The 20,064-nt window shown below is 40.9% G+C and overlaps 1 protein-coding gene and 1 long non-coding RNA gene across 2 annotated transcripts in view; one reads left to right on the top strand and one right to left on the bottom strand.

The window, feature by feature from the left end:
• The window catches only part of LOC119019765, a 56,228-nt gene that overhangs the window by 6,487 nt on the left and 29,677 nt on the right, over positions 1-20,064 (top strand). The window lies entirely within an intron of this gene.
• angptl2b (angiopoietin-like 2b) lies at positions 1,626-14,349 on the bottom strand. The gene is made up of 5 exons (XM_037098616.1): positions 13,888-14,349; positions 7,330-8,231; positions 5,069-5,262; positions 3,842-4,112; positions 1,626-2,784 (listed from the first exon to the last, which is right to left on the bottom strand). Exons 2-5 carry the CDS (start codon positions 8,204-8,206, stop codon positions 2,585-2,587), a joined length of 1,542 nt encoding a protein of 513 aa, XP_036954511.1. The 5' UTR covers positions 8,207-8,231; positions 13,888-14,349; the 3' UTR covers positions 1,626-2,584.

The raw sequence follows: 20,064 nt of genomic DNA, 5'->3' as shown, positions 1-20,064 counted from the left end.
TCATGGGGAAGAAAGCTTTTCAGCTTTTGACTTATGAGCCAGTTTTAGCTGCCAGTGTCGTTTTAATGTAGGACAAGTGTTTTGGCTACTATCACCTAAGCATCCATCTTTACTTTGGCAGCGCAAAATGCTAACATGGTAAATTGGTTTCATTTGAAGCAAGGGAATTCAAATCCACATGCATGCTTTGCTCCGCTGATAATTGCTCTCTTTAAACAATTTCAGATTGTCTTTAAAGTTGTCAGTCACAGTGATTCATACTAAATTGATGTAAAATTCTCTCTTGTCTAAACCTTCCTCAACTCAAGTCTTGTGACAAAATACAGTATGGCATTAATGGAGCTTGGTTCATTGCAGTGTAAAGTCATTTTTGCCTCATTTTCCAGCTGTCTGTGGAAATCTCATTGACACATAGTAAAGTAAAGGTGGTTTCTGCTGTCAGTGGAGGGGGCTGCTATATGCATTAGTTTTACAAGCCTGTCACATTTCATTTGTCAGTCCCTGGTGTGCTGACTCTACGCGCAAACACTGTGCTTGATTGCTTGATTATTTGGACAACATATAGCTTAGTTACTTGTTACTGTGCTTTAAAATAAATGTTTACTTCTGTTGTCTGTAGAAATTGTTGAGCTATTAGTGAAAGTTAATTCAGTTCAGTTAATTAAATGTTTTTTAGATTTGCATTTTATTCATATTGTAAACCCTGTATGCTCCAGTTTCACTCAGTTATGATTCTAATGAACAATATCCAAAATGGCACATGTGAGTTTGTCAAAATAAGTACCATCATGTGTTTGTATGCTATAATGATTCTTCTTGCATGCTTCATTATATTGAGGATTGTAACATTTTACATTACATTCATTTTACAAATGAAGAGTAGACTTTTAGGGGGGTTAGAACAAATTTAATGCACAACAAATTGAGCATTAAAAATAATGCAGTGACCTTTTTGTTTGTTGGACTGTGCATGTTGAGTACTTTCCAGAAAAGCAAGTGGCTAGTCCAGTAAGAAATCTGAGAGCAGGGATGCAATCTGTATTACTAAAAAACCTAAAGCAACATTATGTAACATGTTTATAATGTAATGAGTTTTGTTTGAAGTTGGCCCTTACATTATCTAGCTAATCTATTGTGTTGCCCTCAGAAACTGTGGGGAGCACCACATCATACAAAAAGCCCAGTTTCTACATAATGTTGCCTTAATGTCATCACAGGGTCCTGAATCCACCAAAGAAGAAGTTTTAAGTATTAATATTCAAAATCTTAGTCTTAGTAATTACTATAACTCAACAAACAACTTAATTAAATAGTAGAGTTGAGAAGCCTTTAGATGATATAATTAGTGCAATTTTGTTCATGATGGACTGTTAGAATAGCACTGTCATGACAGCTCTGCATCAATTAAATTCATTAGCTAAATTACACTTAATGACTACATAACACAAGTGTAATTCATTTTCTTGACAGCTGACACTTGGTACACTGTTATACTAGACATGCTCATCTTTTTTAATAATGTGTTACTTTCACCTTTGTAAAGTAGATAGATGTTACCTATGGAACAGCTTGCTCGCTATACTAAGTGTGCTTTATACAACACGACACAAAAAAAGAGAAACACACAAGCTGTACATGTTTTATTGCAACTTAATAATGACATAAAAGGAATTAATACATTATATTACAAATATCTTTTATGTACAAACACAAAGTTTTGGATCTATTGACATCAACAAACCACTAAATTTATACAGTAAATACAGTGCTTGATTCATACAAGCAAATTGCTGGATACCTGTTCAAGCAGTTCAAGATTTCAAAACAAGTTGTTTTTGTTTGTTTCTTTTTTTTTTAAGAAGAAAAAGCAGGACTTTAAAGAGTCTGTACCTCCTCAAACCTATTTAAAGTTGTATAAGCAGACTGATAATAATGTTGGATAATTGTATCAGTTTTGGTTTTATGTAAGAAAATAAAATGGCACATTTTTTATAGTACATTTTATAGTAAAAAAACAAAACTGGCCAGAATATCAACCCTGTTACAAGTCAATGATAATGTTACTGTTCCTATAAATTACACATTTGTAAAATGTATTTAGAATGAAATTAAAAGTCACTGGATACATTTCCTGTGTCAAGCTCATTTGCACGTTGTGGCAAAAAAGAACTTTACGTACATACTACATATACAGTACAAATATTGTAGGGTTCCTATTTTAAAGCTACTTATTTGGTTCTTGTATTTAGTCTCAAATTAGGTTTATTGTTTTTTTCTCTCTCAGATCAAATAGGCAGGCTTTTGTTTTATCAAAGACAGTGTGTTTAAAACAACTCCTGAGTAGTGAGTGTGACAGGGAAAATGACATTGCACAAAGTGCACAGATTCTTTGATCTGTCAGGAGCCACCAGTTTATCAGCCTGATGTTTGGATATTATCTTTGTCTTTGTCATCTGGCTTGGTCTGGTGCCCCTCCATTTAACCAAAAGTGAAAAAAAAAAAAAAAAAAAGATTGCTTGGATTTTAGAGCTGTAATGTTTTTTGTTTAGTGAGACATACAGTACAGTAAGTGTTCCTTGGATGCTTAGTGGAAGGTATTTGGGTTTGGACGGATCATCATGACCACTTTCTTCAGTGAATAGGCTCCTCCTCTGAACTCTGCCCAGTAGACTCCATCTTGGTAGCGGCTGCGGTAGTGTCCTCCTCTGTACCAAACTCCATTCAAATTTGAATGGGCACAAGAGTTGTACCACCAGCCTCCCTTCTGGTAGTGGGCACAGTTGCCTAGAGATATAGAAAGAAGAAACACATTCAAGCTGCATTCATTCACATAAATTGTGCATTGAACACATACTGGGCCCTATTCAGGCTGTCTATAGCGCATGGTGCAAGTGTGATTAGGGCATGTCTAAGTACTTTTTGGTAGTTAAATGCATTCATCTGTGGCACACAGCACAAAGGGGATGTATTTAGACTCTGATTATGTTGTGTGTGTGTGCTGATGGTGGAACATAAATCAAACCAATCAGAATGCCAGCTCCCATTCCCTGTGAGATTTAGGTACACCAGGACCTGGCACATATTAAACAGTGGCACACGTCTTCACTGAGGGACAGGGATGTGATCTTCGGCTGCTGGACCCTCTGCCCCACCATTTCACAATCATCTGTCCCATCAACAACTCTGTTTGACTCCATATGACAAAATAAACTGAGGAGGGGGAGTGTATGGATCCCAGTCCTAGGATCAGGTGGGACGGGTCATAAGGAGTATCATCCTGATCAATAACAAGTAGGATGAGAGGGTGAAATATGTCTTTATTGAGGAAAATACTAGTGACACCACCTGCAGTGATCCTCCAGCAGCAGAAACAAAATATGTACCTGCACTTTACAGATGATAAACTTTATTGATTATCTGACTTGTTTCCTTTGGAGAGTTAATAGATACAGCTTTATGTTTGTTGATTAGACGTGCCACGATATTTGTTCCAGTGCATGACTGTGTTTATGGAAATGTTTAAAATAAATGAAAGCAGCCTCTCAAATCATAAGAACAGAGCTTATGAACGGTGTGAACCCGCCTGCGTAGGTCCTTTAGATAGCAGAAAAGTGTGTGCCTTTGACTTCAGACCAGCTTTTGGTTGGTCTATGTCAGAGACGCTTTCTGCTGTATCAATTATAAGCTGGACTTTTAGATCTCAGAGCGCATTAAGAAGTTTTAATACTTGTCTTACCCTCACATTAAAAAATGCGAAATTGGCAGTTTTCCTTTCAGTTAAAAAAATCCATATCATGCATCCCTGGATCCCAGCTCAGTACTTTCTAACATAATATATTACCTGTATACGCATCATGGTCTCTGTCCAGTGTTGTGAACTGTTTGCCGTTATGCCAGGTGAGTGAGTCGCCGGCATTGCCATGGTAACGGCCCACCCTTAGCTTGTAGAAGTCCGCCTCGTTCTCAACTCTGAAGCTGGCGTACTCTGCAAACACCTTTCTGCCTGACCAGTCCTCCAGTGTGACCAGCAGCTTGTAGTTTCCCTGGTTAGTCAGCCAGTAGATGTTCTCCAGACCAAGCCAGTACTCACCATCGATGTTGCCAAAACCTTGCTGTGAAGCACAGTGATAAGAAAAAACATTATCAGTAAGATCCTTCCTGGAAGTTTCTTGGAACACTTGGGATGTCTGTGGGATCATTGCAAACATTCTGGAGGCAACTATGAATTTAGCTAATCTATGGGGTTGTTTATCGTCAAGGAACATTATTATAAATGGACCCTCTGAGTCAAGTTTATAGTGAGCATCAGGTGTCCAGATTTCCACTGTTATTTTGTTATTGAAAACTCAGCAGGATACAGCACGTATAGTATGTGATTCAACATGCTGGATGCTGTCTTACTGCTTTGTTCTGGCTCCAATCATACTGTAAGTGGGTTTGCGGTATCCCCTACCATACACATGCTTTGAATCATGGAAACACTCCTGCTGATGAGTGTACAATGCAGTTTAAGATCTCATGTGGTTTAAAGGTTTTTGTAAAAAATCTTGGAAAGTTTTTCATTGTTGCCCTAAGCTAAGATTTAATCAGGACCCTCTTGAATTTTTTGGCTTGGAAACAAATGTTTACCAGTGAATTGCTGCTCCCCGTGTGTGTGGGATTTCCCTTTCAGAAGAAAATGAGTTCCGCTGAATAAAAAATGATGTCAACACAGCCCCATTTAGTGAGTACCTTCTGGTGCATTATTCAGAAAATAAAGTTTATGACCATATCTTCATTGGAATGCTGACACAGGCAACCATTGTTATATTTCAATCCAACATTCCCACTTTTTTGTTTTACTGTCAAATAATTCATAAAGACCAACTGATGTTGCTGGAATTAATGAGTCATAAGGCCGTGGCAGTAACTGTGGCCGGTACTACATCCAGACATTTTGAAAGCTGAACAATTACCTATTCATTACTGGTGCGCATCTGGTCAGCGTAAAAAAAAAAAAAAACCCTACATAAGCCGCCAGCTGCCCTCTAAACTATGAAGTCCTTGATTTGGTGTGAAGTTGTCGCACCTTGTACGTCTCCCAGTTCCTGAAAAAGTTGACAGATCCGTCCACCCTCCTCTGAATCACGGTCCAGCCGCCTGGATCATGTCTCTGGTCACACCACACCTGCATAAGCCGGTTGGCATTCTCCGGCTTCACCAGGTACATGCCACTGCCAGTGTGGCCATCTTCCAGAGCCTGTAGACAATCCTTAAATGGACCTGGACAAAAGGAAAACAAGAAGACATTTATAACATTTAAAACTCAGTCGGTTACAGCTGCATCTCAGAGGTTAACTAAGGGAAATGGAGAGAAAGCCAGAATGAGAAAAATACTTTTTTATACTCTGCCATAGGGAATCCCATTTTTAAACAGAGGCTCTCATTTTAACAGTAGAATTGACTTTGGCTGCTCCTCTCAAGAGGGAAATGGCTGCTGGCTGGGCAGCCAAAAGAAACACTGGCATGAGGGCAAAGGGAATCCTGAGTAACTGCATGATGAAACAGTAGCAAAAACCTTTTTAGCATCTGTGATGCTTAACAGTGAAGGATTATTATATTACTTTCACTTAGGTTTATATATGGATATATTATAATATTTTATATTATGAAGACTGTCATTTTCAGCGGAGGTAGGCCTCACATTGAGTTTTGAAGAGAGGATTTCTTGGAGTAATTAATTTAAGGACAGCTGTTTAATCCTTGCCAGTAAGTCTGCTGAAGTTTTTTTTTTTTTTTTTTTACCAGAATTACCAAAAATTGGGTGGAGTATGGTATGAAGATATCATTATTTTAATTGTGCAGCATCAACCCTGCACTGTCATGCAGTAGAAGTAGAACGTGCACTAAAGTTGTTTTAATGCATTTTGTGCAAGGTCAATAGTCTTATTGGATTTCACGCTGCAAATCAGTGAAACGTAACGTGTGCCATTACGATTTTAGGCTAAATTCCAAACCCAGCAGATTAGGAAAAACACTTAAGGGGCAACTGGCCTCCCTGATTCAATTGGCTGTGAAAGTTCTCAAGATTTCACACTTGTGTAGTTTGCCAATTGGCTCGGATTACAAAGTCTTTAAATACAACGGAGACAAATGAAAAGAGAATAGGGGCTAGAGGTGAGGTAAGGGGTACATCAAAAGTTTGCAAGAGGTATAATAAATATGAAGATATGTGAACGAAGAAACAAAGCAGCCAAAGTGTTCACATAATGTTAAAAGCCAGAAGTTTTTCTTTCTTTTTTTTTTTTTTTTTTTTTTTTTTTTATCAAATCACCGCAGATGATATGTTTCTTGACCCTCTGTCTGCCATTCATTTACTCTCAGGAATGTCTCTGTTGAGCAGATACAAGCCAGAGAGCTGCCCTGCCCTGCCCTGCCCTGCTCTGTTCTGCCTGATAAAGTCTGCAGCTTTGGTGGAACATATGACTGATTCTTGCCTGGTGCAACTGGAACAAATGACATCACCGACTCCTGGTATCTCTTTCTGTTTGCACCCCCTCCCTTTTTTTCTGGGACTCCATCCCTCTGTTTGCCTCTGTTGCTCTTTCAGGTCTCGCTCGTCCTCCCTCCCTTCCTGCATTGTGTGAAGCTCAATGTTCGTGTTAAGGGTTTATGTAACATTTAAGGGTGTTCGTTGCACGGCTGTGGGCAGGAAATTACTTGCCTCCTTTCAAAGATTCCATACAAAGGCTACCGTTCACATGCAGCCTGGTGAAAATGGAAAGCAGTATCACAAAATGTCAATGGAAAAAAGCACCCAGTAGTCATGCTGGGAATGGGTTGCTTTTTCCAGCATATTAAAACTGAAGCCTCTTAATGAAATGGAACAGCAGTAGACTATCGACTGCAACTGATAACACAAAACACCCTTCACATCAATTTTAAAGCTTTATCATCCACTAACATGTGTTCAAGAGCCCTATGGGCTTGAATCCTGCTATCCATTAAGGCACATGTATTTATCCTGCTAATATGCTTTGTGGGGTTTTTTTGTGTGTGGGTTGAATCATGGCAATTAGATGATATGCATCTCGAAAGGCAGCAGACAACAGCATTTCTGTTCTCCCCAAGAGCCCTTTGCTCTGGGAATGTGTGGGGTGTATTTAAATCAGCTATTACTCAGAGAATGGGTACTCGCCATTGTTGGATGATTAATGATTAAGAGGTTCACAATTGTTGTGGGCTCAGACACACAATCCTTTGTTGGTGATGGCAACAGATGTTTTTGGTAAGAATGTATCAAAAATAGCACTTAATTTAAAAGTTTGCATTGGACTTTGTTAGACTCACCAGAGGGCTTGTCAGTGGTGGAGGGGCTGTGTGTGCCTGTGGGCATCGTTGGAAGAACAGGTGGAGATTTTTGGTCGCTCTGGATCTCGTTGCTGATCGGGTTGTTAATTCGTGGAAGGACAGGTGGCTGGTAAGGCTTGTTGAGAGGCGGCGATGGTGGAGGCGGCTGAGGCCGTGGCTGTGGGACGGGAACATGCCGAGGCGGAGGACGACTTTGACACTGCTCCTCCAACAGGGCAATAAGAGTCGATTGGTTCGTAGCCAAGGAAGCCAAGTGCTGGTACTTGTGCTCGAGGTCTTTGTATCGACTGGTGAGCTGTTGCATCTCAGAGGTTTGATTCAGGATCTTGTTCTCCATCTGAGCCAATTCTAGGGCATTGTCTCTTTTCCTGATGATCTCGTGCAGCAGCTGCATATACAGCTGAGTGACTCTAGAGTTCATGTTTCGGCTCTCCTTCCTCAAAAGCTTGACCTCATTGACAATACCTCCGTCCACTTCTACCAATTGTTGCAGGGTCTCAATCTGCCTCTTCTGTTTCTGTAGCTCCACATTTAGCAGCTCTAACTCCTGTTTGTTAACCCGGTTCTCCAGCATGGCCTCAGGCTCCTTGGAGTTGACACAGATTGCTCCGGTCACTTTTTGTTGAGGCACAATGAAAGTGTAGGAGCACTTGTCCTGCTGCTGGTCAGCTGGAGCACGTTTGCTCCTTCCAGCATAGAGAAACTCCTTCTCTAGACCATCATCACTGCTCTCAAATTCTTGTGTCCTGTCGCTGCCATGGCTGCTATCTGATGGACTCCCCTGAATCTGCTGGACACAGCATGCTAGTCCATAAACAAGAAGGAGCCCCAGTAGGACCATTGAAGGGGGCTCCATTAGTTTGTGTCCTACGTACCAAGACCTGAGGAGAAAAGGAAGAAAATGAAGAACGTGATTTGATTATATTCAAAGACCTGTCATAAGTGACTCACTCTTGTATTCAGTAAGCAGACAATTTGAGCATACATATTCTGACACATACTCCTTCCCATATTAACTCAAAGCGCTCAGGATTGTGCTGCACACTCAGTTTGACAATGGAATCCTTCACATATGCTGACTGAGACCAGAGGAAGACTGCCCATCAGGATACACTGCTTCTGTCCTCCATTACCTGCAAGGAGCAGGCGGGAACAGAAGCCCTGTACATAAACATCTGTGCATATGCAGGTCATTACCGCTCCCAAAAATATGGGCTACCGAAAAAGATTAGATCTGAAAGGAAATCGCCCACTTGCCCCCCTGAGTGCTCCAGTGGCTGCTGTGACTTTCCATGACAGGAAACACTTTATATTCATGTGTTATATATAAATCAAGAATCTCATGGTTGCCACATTGTACATTTCACTACTGGCATGAGCACACACAGTTGTTTTCGCCATGTTTTAGGTGTAATTCATTGAATCCATCTGGTTTTGATCATGGATTGTTTAAATCAGCTTTCCACTATCAGATATGCTGTTTGAAAGTTACTAATCCCCTCACTGCCCCTAAGAAAAACATTTCCTTTGTCTAATGATGTGCTGATGTCTTCAGTCAGTTGCATTGCTGTTAGTTGAGGTTGTTTAGCTTAGTTCTCTGTGTTGGCTCATGCTTTGGGTGACTGCCACAGCTTGTCCTTGACACACAGAAACAATCCTATCTGCTCCCTGCTGCAGGCCTGGACATCTTTGCTTATGGAAAGTTTGAGACACTACCAGATGATGCTATTCAAGGAACGGTTTTAAATATTGATCGTGTTGCATCGGTCCGGTCTAAACAGTGGAGGACAACAAGGTCCATTCAGACACTGAAACGCAGTGAGTCGTTATCTTTGCATCTATGTATCTATATTTAAACATGTCCGTTTTTTGTCGCGGTTAAACTAAAAGCTTACTTTAAACATCTAGAATACTGAAGAATCTAATGAGCGATCGCACATCACACGTCCTAATCTTTCTCAGAGATCAGTGTCATGCTTACACAAGCCTTCTCTCAAGAGTTAATTAGAAGGAGATGCTTAACCTTTAGCCCCAGAATTCAAAGTGAGGACCTGTTTCTAACAACAAGAAGTGTGGGCAGTTTTTGTAGATGATGTGATGTTATTAGGGGATGCCACTGAGTGCTGAGGAGAATGTAACTCCTGTTTAAGTATATCAAGGTCTTGAACTCCCGGGGCACCATAATTGAAAGCTGCTGCATATTGGATTACAGAGGGGTCCTGTGTAACACCTCCCCAGTGTTAGAAGCGCCTGTCTAATCAGAAAGCATTATAGAGAGGCCTATATTGGCTCGGTTTTGAAACGATTCCCTTGCACGTTTATTATAGCTTATCTCTGTGTGTAAGATGATCAACCGCATAGTAGTGAGAACAAAATAGGGAAGAGAGCAGAAATGTTTTTGTGTTGTTAATCCGGGCGTGCTGCCAGCACATTAGGTTGGAGACATGGAGAAGAGAAATGCAGCAATTTCCAAGAACATGACCCTTAGCACATTCAAACCTTTCTGGCTTTATCTGTCTAGAATAGCATGTGTAAACACGTGTTTTACTGGATAGAAGAAGGGGTTTTACGCACTGTCTCTCGTTAACCTTTTGGACTTTTTGTTTACCTGGTCAGAAATAGATGATCATGCTCCCATGATTCTTGTATGTAAAAGTAAAAAGTCATTCGTTTTAACCTGACTGTACTACACTCAATGAAGAGTGTAGTTTTTGTTTCAGATTTACTGTGAAGCTGTCTTCTGTCATCACCGTATGAGGTCCTTCATAGTACTAATCCTGCTAACAAAGCCTGGCTGTATGACGTCACCTGAGCCATTGCTGATTGACACAGAGGTTGCGGTGTCATACATATTTTTCACTCTATGCAAAGAAATACTTTTCATCAATTATCACTGAAATCATTGTTTAGACTTATAGATCAAGGCCTGAGGCACTCACTGAGAATAGCTTCCAAACAAGCCCATACTGAGGTAATGTAAGAGCCCAGGGCCTGTCCCTTGTAATGTGCTGATGACTGTGTTTGGCCAGTGGCTCCTGTGGTTTTTTCCCCCCTGGAACATGAGCTCTGTCTCTCAGAAATGCCGTGTGATTGGCCCCTGCTGCGGAGGAGTCCCATGTTGGACGTCTTTAGCCCGGAATCTCCTGCTCTAGGCTTCACTACACTTCAAAGCCGAGAGGAAAATGTTTGCAGCTTGTGATGAAATGTGCACGAGTGAGAGCGGCATGTGCGTGTCTGCGAGTGTTTTTTCTGTTAATGTGTGTTTTCAAGCAACAACGCTTGCTGGGCTCAGACTCCCAGGGACCAGGGAGAGTCCCATCTGCCCCTACACAGACAGCCTGTTATTAACCCATCCACCGTCTGCCAGAGGGAACAACAGAGAGCCGCCTCCTCCTTCTTCACTGTTAACAGCCCCCACAGCTCATTATTGTCCTAACATCAGTTCACTTTAACAAGCTGCCACTGACTGGCAAGAAGATGCAATGATTAACTGGTGTTGAGAAGTGTCATATATGTCTTCTCTGCTCAAGGCAGAAATTCAGAAGTAATATTAATAAGTCCCAGCATTATTTGATTGGCAGCTTCTCCTTGGTAGGGCTGGGAAATATTATATCATTATAGTGATATGAGACTATGTCTCGTCCCCGATTTTGGATATCGTGCTATGGTATAAGGGTTGTCTTTGCCTGGTTTTGAAGGCTGCATTACTGTAAAGTGATGCAATTTTTCTGAACTTGTGCGATTACATTACTCGTTCTGATACTTGCCTTTACCCACTTATTCATTTTATCTGGGTTTTGTGTGAAAGTTTCCATACATTTTTGGTCAAAAATATTGAACTGATATCCATTTATCCAATATACTTCAAAACTAGAATATGGAGCTCAGTGGAGATCATACCTCTACCAAACCTGCACAATCCCTTTGCACTCAGTCATAGATTGATTTTTGATTTTGATTTGATTTTCTTTCGTTTTCTTTTTTTTTTTTCTTTTTTTTTTATCAAGATCTGTGCATCATTCCCTGAATAATTAATTACAATGTTGAAGGCTTTGTCTGGGCCGTGACTCATCCAAATTTCATGGAAGTCCATGTAATAGTTTTTGTGTAATCCTGCACACAAGCCAACTGGCAAATGTGTGGAAACATAACCCCCTAGACGGAGGTAATCCAGAAGTAGCCCTAACCCTGAGCGTGATATTGAGCAATGACTGATGCATGAGTTAATATACATCAACTGTCTGTGTTTGAATGCCTGTCAAGTTCCGGTCGGGTTTGGTTACTACATTCTCGGACTCAACTGGGTTTGGACAGAAATATAGAATCTGATTTGTCATCCAGTCCAAGCATTTATGAAGTGCTTTTGAAGAGCTATCAATATATCCTGCTATATATTTTGTGCATCAGGATGTAGCCTAAAAATATCATGATGTTAAGGCCAGCCCAGCCCCACTCTTTGGCAATTTCTTCAAGTTTGCTTCACGGCAAAATGTTTTGGTTTTACTATCTTCAGTCTCTACAGTCTGTGTTTACACGACTCCCTCTCCTGGATTTTACTCCAACTTAAATCAGGTGTGATCGGCGGCTGTGGTGAACAGGTCAGTGTGTCTCTGACCAGCGCCGTACTCCAGCCTTTTTGGTCATGCTCAGCACATATTAATTAGAAGGTGGGCAGCCTCTCTCAGACTGATGTCTCTCACCCCAGCCCCTCTCATTTCAGCGTGAGCATGGCATTCCTCACATTCTTCGTCACCTCATTAGCGTGAGCTGCCATACACACATGGAGAGTCAGTGGCGGTGGCAGACGAAGGGAGCTAGCCCCTCTAGACGCAGGACCACAGCTCCCCTCATCTGCACCGTACCTATGAAGATATTCTGCATCTACTGACCCAATTTGTTCCCAGTGTCCTACTTTCTGTTTGAATACTTCATAATCACATCATCATCATCATCCACAACAGGAGATCACAACACAGCTACACAGCATTTAATTTGTCGGTAGCTGAAAAGAAGCGGACACTTTGCAGGACGGCTTTGGGCTGCATGTTCAAATTAGCGGCAGCTCCGCTGAGAACCGGCAGTCTTCTGCATGACACCCAATATGTGTTGGATCAGAGTCAAATTCAATTTGCTCATGGTAATCTGCACTATTACATTACCTTGAGGGTGACCTCATTCTTTCCTCAAGCATGTAATCCCTGTAAGCGTGTAACATGACATTTGGAACATGATTAACCTCAACTACCTGCTCAGTTTGATGCTATAGGACAGTATTTCTTTTGATTCTCTATGGAGAAGGAGAGCTCAGGTATTTGACCAAATTTTAGGTTTAGTTCCGTCACATGCAGCTTGGTGCGTTCTTCTATACCATGCTTGTGATCTGAGTCAGACGGGGTGGCAGGGGGTCTCTGGGAATTGTTTCGATAAGTTCCAGCATTCTACCTCAAAGCCCCCTTATCCAAACACTACCCTGGCAACAGAAACAAAGACGGGATTCAACTGGCTGTTTCCCTGTCCTCTTGAGCCCAGGGGAACATCCTGAAGCTGCAGACTGCTTGACATCTTTTTTTTTTTTTTTTTTCATTTCTTAGAAGTAAATGATACTTTTTAGATATTGGAACAAAAATCTCTTTGTCAGCATGTTCCACACAAGGCGTCATCATCATCATCATTACCTATGGGTCTTTATTTTACCCCTCAAGGGTCCTGTGTTTTGACAAGCAGGGTGTTTATCAGTAGCAAAGAAGCACTTAGGCTAGAGAGCCCGCTCTCCAGCATCCCCCTGCGCTGAATTACCCCCCCCCCCCCACCCCCCCCACCCTTCAGCCAAGTCTATCAGAGTCATCTGTCTGGTTAGTCATCAGAAAGTAGAATTAGCCATTGGCACAACACAGTGAGTCAGATAACAGATTATGCGTGATGACTCCTGAATTTAGGATCAAAAGAACACATTATGTAAAAGGCTGTAGCTTTTAAGAGCCAAAGCAGTGTGCACTGCTGTAAATAGTAGTCTTTGGCAAAAGGGAGTCACCCATAAAAATAGTACTTGAATACAAATCAGATATTAAATGTGCTGAATTATCATACGTACATACAAGTAAAAGAAAATGTATCCATATTTTGTATCCTGTGTGTCTGTATACTTTATATTGTGGGCTGATTGATTATCAGATTCAATATTCAAAATATGTCTGATTATCTGAAAACAGTAAGTTCAAGTCCAATTGTTAGTAAAATAAATTGATTTGAAATGTCCTAACTTTGTTTGCTATGTGCATGCTATCTTCAGATTAACTAATAATGGAGTGAATGTATAAAATAGCAGAACATGGAAGTAATTAAGTAAAGTACAAGTACCTCAGTCGTATAGCATAGTACTTCAGTAGATGTACTGAAAAGTCTTTTTTTTTTCCTTCTGGGAGATTAACTGTTACAAACAATTTATCAATGTAAATAATTTAAGTAATGTTTAAATTAACATGATAATAAATCAATAATTATGATAGATAGATAAATCAATGGTTTCACAATGCTTACAAGATAACTGTAGACTATTGATGAGGCTCCCTCAGTTGCCTTGCCCTCCTGGCAGAGCTGATTGAAGTTTCTCCTGGTGGAAAGTCATCCCAAGTGTGAAAGCTGCACCCCCGTGTCCTCCTCTCTGCCCGTCTGCTCACTCACTCTTTGTCACCTTAGTCCATTCCAGCAGTGCAGAGGTAGTGCTGTTTTTTTTTTTAAAGCCTGTTATTAAAAGACCATCATTAGCCCAACAGAAGTCTAACTTGCCAGAAAGTCTTCAGCAAACATTGAGCAGATTGTTCCAAAATCCACTTGAAAAAGTTGGAACGCTTTCAAGAGACAACTGGTAACTTTAGTTGGATGGTGGAGGCTTGTCTTCAGGTTTGTGTACTGCCTGTGGCCCGTTAGGAGAAGACTGTCACTTTCCTGTGAGCTGAATCCATCACTTCTGCCTCACAGCTCTAAGAGGCTGTCTCTCTCAACTGCACCTCTCTCTCTCTCTCTCTCTCTCTCTCTCTCTCTCTCTCTCTCTCTCTCTCTCTCTCTCTCTCTCTCCCCCGCCTTGGTGCTTTTAAATGATGAAAAATCCTCTTGCACTGTTTCAGTAGGCAGACAGATTGAGCTGAGAGCCTCCCCCTCTCCCTTAAAAAATGAACACATTCTTGTTTAAAGCAACAGCCCTCTTTCTTCACCCCTCCTCCTCATGGCACAAAGAGATCTACAACCATGCACAACACACAGCACACACACACACACACACTACTCACTGAAATACACACTACTCAAATTTCCAACCCCCTGCCCCCTGGCCACCAGTTCAGCACCACCACCACCACTACCACTATTTCTGGCTTGGACTGCGTGGTTCTTCTGGCGTTGGACAGCACTGATGTTACACTAATCAGATCCTAATTGGCTATAAATGTACACTTGCCCCAGAGAGACGGAAAGAGCTCGACATATAGGAAGCAGATCCAGGTGTTTTACTTAGACCAGGTCTGGGTGAGCGGCTGCTGACCCTGCTTTATAGCCCGGAGGTGAGATGTCTGAAACAGGGGCTGGGTCTGCGCACAAAGCAGCACACTCATGGGGGGATCATTGCGTAATTAGTTCAAAAGCAGAGCTGGGCTTGCTCATGTCCATGTGTGCTGGACAGAAGGATATGAAACACGTCATCCTGAGGACAATCCAGCCAGTTTTCAGCATCAACAATCTAATTTCACAAGCAGACACTTGGGTTTGGATACTGTTGCCTTGATGTCTTTGTGTTGTCTTCCTTGTTATCACTTGGTAGCCAGCCAATCATGTTGTCATCGAGTTTCCTGTTTTTCCGAGGATTATTTCATAGCTCTCTATTCAGCGCACATAGAAACTTCGGAGTAACATTGCCCGAAGAGAGGCCAAACATTTCTAGCAGCTACAGAACCACAATGTCTATAAAAAAACTTTCAGACATTGTTATCATGATATCAATTTAAAATGTATACATTTTATTCCATGTTTGATCAATTGAGGTTGTCAGATAAATCTTATGTCCTTTTTTAATAGGAAGTCACACTACTGGAGTCCACAACATAAAAACACTGCATCTTGTAAACACCAGTATCTGTGTGACCCATGTTAGCACATGAACATGCCTAAAACACAACATAAATCCTTATGCAGCGCATTACAAGTGTGCTGTAATCTACAAAAATATGTTTTTCACATAGCAGCTCTAAGACAGGGCACATGATATAAAGGTCTCTGCTTTGCACAACCTCACCATGGTAACGTGACAGGGCTTCCCCAATTCATGCCTGATAAGCTGGGTGTGTTGTATTCTTTATGGCTGCAGATGTTAGATCTGGCCGAAAAATGCGGACATGGTTTGTAATTGTTATTAGGCAGAATTTAAGTCAAGTTCCGAAAATGTCACCAGATGTTCGCTTTCAAAACGCTGGGTGCATTTTGATCTCTGCCTTCTTCTGCCACATCTCCCAAAATTTGAAAGCAGCATTAGCCTAACGTTCACCCACAGTTAAATGCAAGAGCGGGACATTGCAACACTCCTTTCCAAGCCAAGGCTTAGAAATCAATTATCAACAGATGCTTCAACAGACCTTCAGATTTTGTCACTGCATCGATGCAGAATGTTCCATGTCTGCATCTTTGAAAACTCAAAATTTCCATATGTTCAGCAACTATTTCCATCATTGGTCATTTCATGGTTTGTAGCCTTGAGCAAATAACAATTAAGCATTGTTATACCAAACTGTAGTCTGCTTGTTAAGTAACAGTTGATACCAAGATTCCAGCAAACATTTACTTGAGTGTTTTACTGTCGCTTTGAGTTTAATAAAATGTCTAAGTCTGGATGTGAAGTTGGTTTTACAATGCATAGGATGCGTGAATCTTCCCTCTGGGGTATAAAAATTAAATGTGATACAGATGGCAACTTTTACATGTGCCACCTATAAACTGTGTATGGGGATGTGTATTAAATAAGAATGGAAGAAAAAAAAAACAGACAGCCCTAACCTTAATGAGTGAAAAAAAAAAGCGGCGTGTCTAACATGTTTATGCTGCCTCCCTTTCATTTAGGGGTTATATAACCATTTACATGTGCAGTAGTAAGATGAGTCAAAACTTCTAAATGAATTACAGAGTGTGGTGCACGTGTCTTGCAGTTTTGGTATAAAATGTGATCTTAAAATGAACCCCCTCTTTGTATTATGTACCGTGTGCAACTAGTCGTGTGCTCCTCCCAATTTCATACCGTACAATCAGTGTTTTCCATTGTATTGTTTAAAATTTCCATGCACCCTTCCCTTTAAGCTCATAGATTTGTTTGGCTTAGTGGACCTCTGTAATCCAGGCCCTTGTACAGTTTGCATTCATGTGTTTTTTATCAGGGAATGGTCGAGTCATAAAACAGTCATACTCAACTTTGGGGAAATGTTCCCATGCACTATTAACCAAATGTAGTAAGTCTGGAAAAGCTGTTTCGGACAGGCAGCATTTAACCTTTCCGATGTCGGTTGCTGTAACATCCTCGGGGCATCATAACTACAAAAGAAGTGAAGATGCTGCCAGTTGAAGTGAAAGCGACAGCTGACTAAAAGAAATGTCTATAAAGAAGAACCTCATCACAACTATGAACAATCCTTGTGTGTATTGCTAGAATTATTACATTAGTTTCACATTCTCTTATTATTTGTTTGGTTCAGATCATGTGCGGTCCAGTGTTTGAGACAGACTGCAGAGGAATTTTTCCACGGTTGACTCCGTTTCTTCTTTTAATGAATGGAACTGTTTAAATGTTCCTCCTGATGACACGGTGAGAATGTGCAACTGGCATTATGAGCCAGAGTTCCTGGCAGAAGATATTGGACCAACAAGAAGTGGACACGTTCATTATGTAACATCCCAAATTAAGCCAGCATGAAGGACCGGTCACATATTTGTCTACACTAATCTCTTTTAAAGAGATTTGATCAAAGAAAATGTAATTGAGCTCTCATGTGTTATACTGTACCGGTGTTATTCCATTGTTTATACCCGTCTTCCTCTCCCTCTTCTCCTAAATGACAACTGCAGCTGACTTTGCGGCTAACTGGTGAATGGCGCTCTTACTCATTGGCTGGGAAGCTGAGTTGCATGTCAATGTCGAGTGTTCTGAGTGACTCATTGGATCTCACCCAAAACCACGGTGTTGGTGCAGCGATTAGTTCTCTTTCCATCTCTAATCCCCAGCAGGTGGAGGAACAGCGAACCATAAAAAAGTTTGGGAGGAAAATGTTACTCCCTTATTGAAATAGTAGCCAATCAATGCATTTTAAAGCTGCGAGCAACACATGGGAGAGATCACGGAAAGTGGGTTGGGAATGTTTCACAGATGGACTTCTATGTTGGTGAATATCAATGAGCATGTTTACTAGTGAATATGGGATTGGGAGGAGGAAAGCTTTAGTTAAGAGAACAATTTACGACCAGTTAAATACAAATATAGAGTTAAAGATTGCTTATAATAATGGATTAGACTTGTGTTGTGCTTTTCAAGACACTCAAAGCGCCTGATAGGGTTCCAGGTTCCATTCATTCACACACAGTCATACTGGTGATGGTAAACTACAGTAGTAACCACAGCTGCCCAGGGGCAGACTGAAGGAAGCATGGCTGCCATTCAGCACTTATGGCCCCTCTGACCACAACCTCAAACATACAGCAGTCATACACATTCACACGGGGCAAGGTGGGTGAAGTGTCTTGCCCAAGGACACAACGACCATGGCGCAATTGGCCGGGCGGGGATCAAACCACCAACCCTCGAAACATAGGCCGACCCGCTCTACCACCTGAGCCATGGTCACCCTGTGTTATTCAAGATGTTAGTTTTAATACTCTAAACAGTCCAATGTGGCAAGTACATGTCCGATCCTATAAATATGCATCTCAAATAATAGTCACGTCCAGATAACAGCCTCTTAATTAGTGGCATGTATTACATGTCTTCCCAGGGCGAAATACGAGGAAGAATAGATTGTAATGAGAGTTTATGCCAGACTTCTTTTTTGACAGCCGATTTGGCTCACACACAATGCAGTTCTGGCCATATAAAACAGCTACATGATATATGTTATGTATATATGTAATATATACATATTCAGCCCACATTCAAACAGCAGTCGAACCCAAAACAAACACACCCTATAATCCACTATGATTTGTCCTATCTGCCCTGGTGCAGAACATTTTGTCTAGACCTTAATCTCCCATTCCATGTCATGCCCTGATAGAGTGTGTCGTGCTCCTGTGAAGTGGGGCTGCGCATGCAACTTGCCCTGGCTAAGTGTAACTTTGACGAGCGGGGCAACTCTGCTACTTGTGCTGACAAGTTGCCAACGTTTTAACTTTTATGCAAGTCCAAAAACTGCCAGAGAGGGCGTTGCAATAGAGAAGCACACGCCATGCAAGCCAGGGGACATGTTTCTACGTAGCCATCGCAGTGTGAGCTACTGCCCAGTTGAACTTCTACTCCCACTCTGGTTTGAATCATCGTCAGTATTTAGCTGCCGTCATGCATGAGACATAGTGCTGGCAGCACCTTTGATTTTCAGACACATCTTTTTTGATCCGTACAGCATTTTGAAATTAATATTCATGTGTTTCAAATGTTAGGCAGAGTAACATGCGACTCATGATCTGTCTTGATGTTATTCAGAATGACAGCTGTGGTCGCCCAACTCAAGTTGAAATACATTTGGATAGGCGTAGCTTACAAGACAGTATGAGCACTTGAGAATGACAGAGATACAGCACAGGCTTATTTCCATGAGCTGATGTTTTGGCAACAGTGTGCCTCCTTCAGAGTGGAAAGTAAAATATGACATCATAGTTTATTTTTTTTTATCACCTTTGAGGACATCTGTAAAATACACATTCCATTAAAAAAAAACAACTATTAAAATATTTAGAGAAAGAATAATCATATGATGTCCCTTAAACCATCTATAGCATTCATGCATGAACTACTTATTTATTACTTAAAGGTCGGCAAGCCATGCAATTACTGAAAAAAGCCGAAAAAATATTTCACTTCAGCGGTGAGAAATTATAAAGAAGTGCAAAACATGTATATGCAGGATATGTTTATAATTAATAATAATAGCGCAAAGATAGTCAGTGTATTTTGTTTGAATCAACCTGTTTTGGGGCCAAAGGGTAAAAGAAAAGAATTCAGTTTGTCTCCTGTTGTCTCCAAATGACCCGGCCTCAGGTTTCTGTACACTGTATCAGTAAGTTGTTTGTAATATGATGATCAATATTCAATATGATTGAATATTTAGGAAAATGGACCACCAGGAAATAATATATTTGAAATGTATAAATATGCTGGAACTTGATTGTGACACAAGGTCCCTTTAGGAAGCAGTATCAAATGACTGTAATAATACAGGGCTGGTATTGGTGCAAAATCCTCAGCAAATATTAATCAAAATCAACTAGCTTTACAGTATATATCAAATTGTATCATCCTGACCCCCCAAAAACGTAGTTGCAAATGTAAAGTCACACAAGCAGCATAATTATGAGCAATCTACTAAATATGAAGTGCCCCTTTCCTCTATGTAGGATAAGCCATTGCATCAATTTATATTTTGGTAACTAGAGTAAAAATCTTTAAAGGACTTTGGTTTTTAATAAAGTTCATAG

This window comes from Acanthopagrus latus, chromosome 5 (genome assembly GCF_904848185.1).
Source record: "Acanthopagrus latus isolate v.2019 chromosome 5, fAcaLat1.1, whole genome shotgun sequence".
NCBI lineage: Eukaryota > Metazoa > Chordata > Actinopteri > Spariformes > Sparidae > Acanthopagrus > Acanthopagrus latus.
Note: the sequence above shows the minus strand (reverse complement) of the source record. Positions and strands in the feature narration are given on the sequence as shown.

Bases quoted from the DNA above. Each gene is read 5' to 3' on its own strand.
- angptl2b (XM_037098616.1), bottom strand. From the start codon at position 8,206: ATGGAGCCCCCTTCAATGGTCCTACTGGGGCTCCTTCTTGTTTATGGA. The intron at 5,263-7,329 runs GTGAGTCTAACA...CCTTTTGTCCAG, and splicing joins CACCACTGACAAGCCCTCTG to GTCCATTTAAGGATTGTCTA. The intron at 2,785-3,841 runs GTAATATATTAT...CTATATCTCTAG, and splicing joins AGACCATGATGCGTATACAG to GCAACTGTGCCCACTACCAG.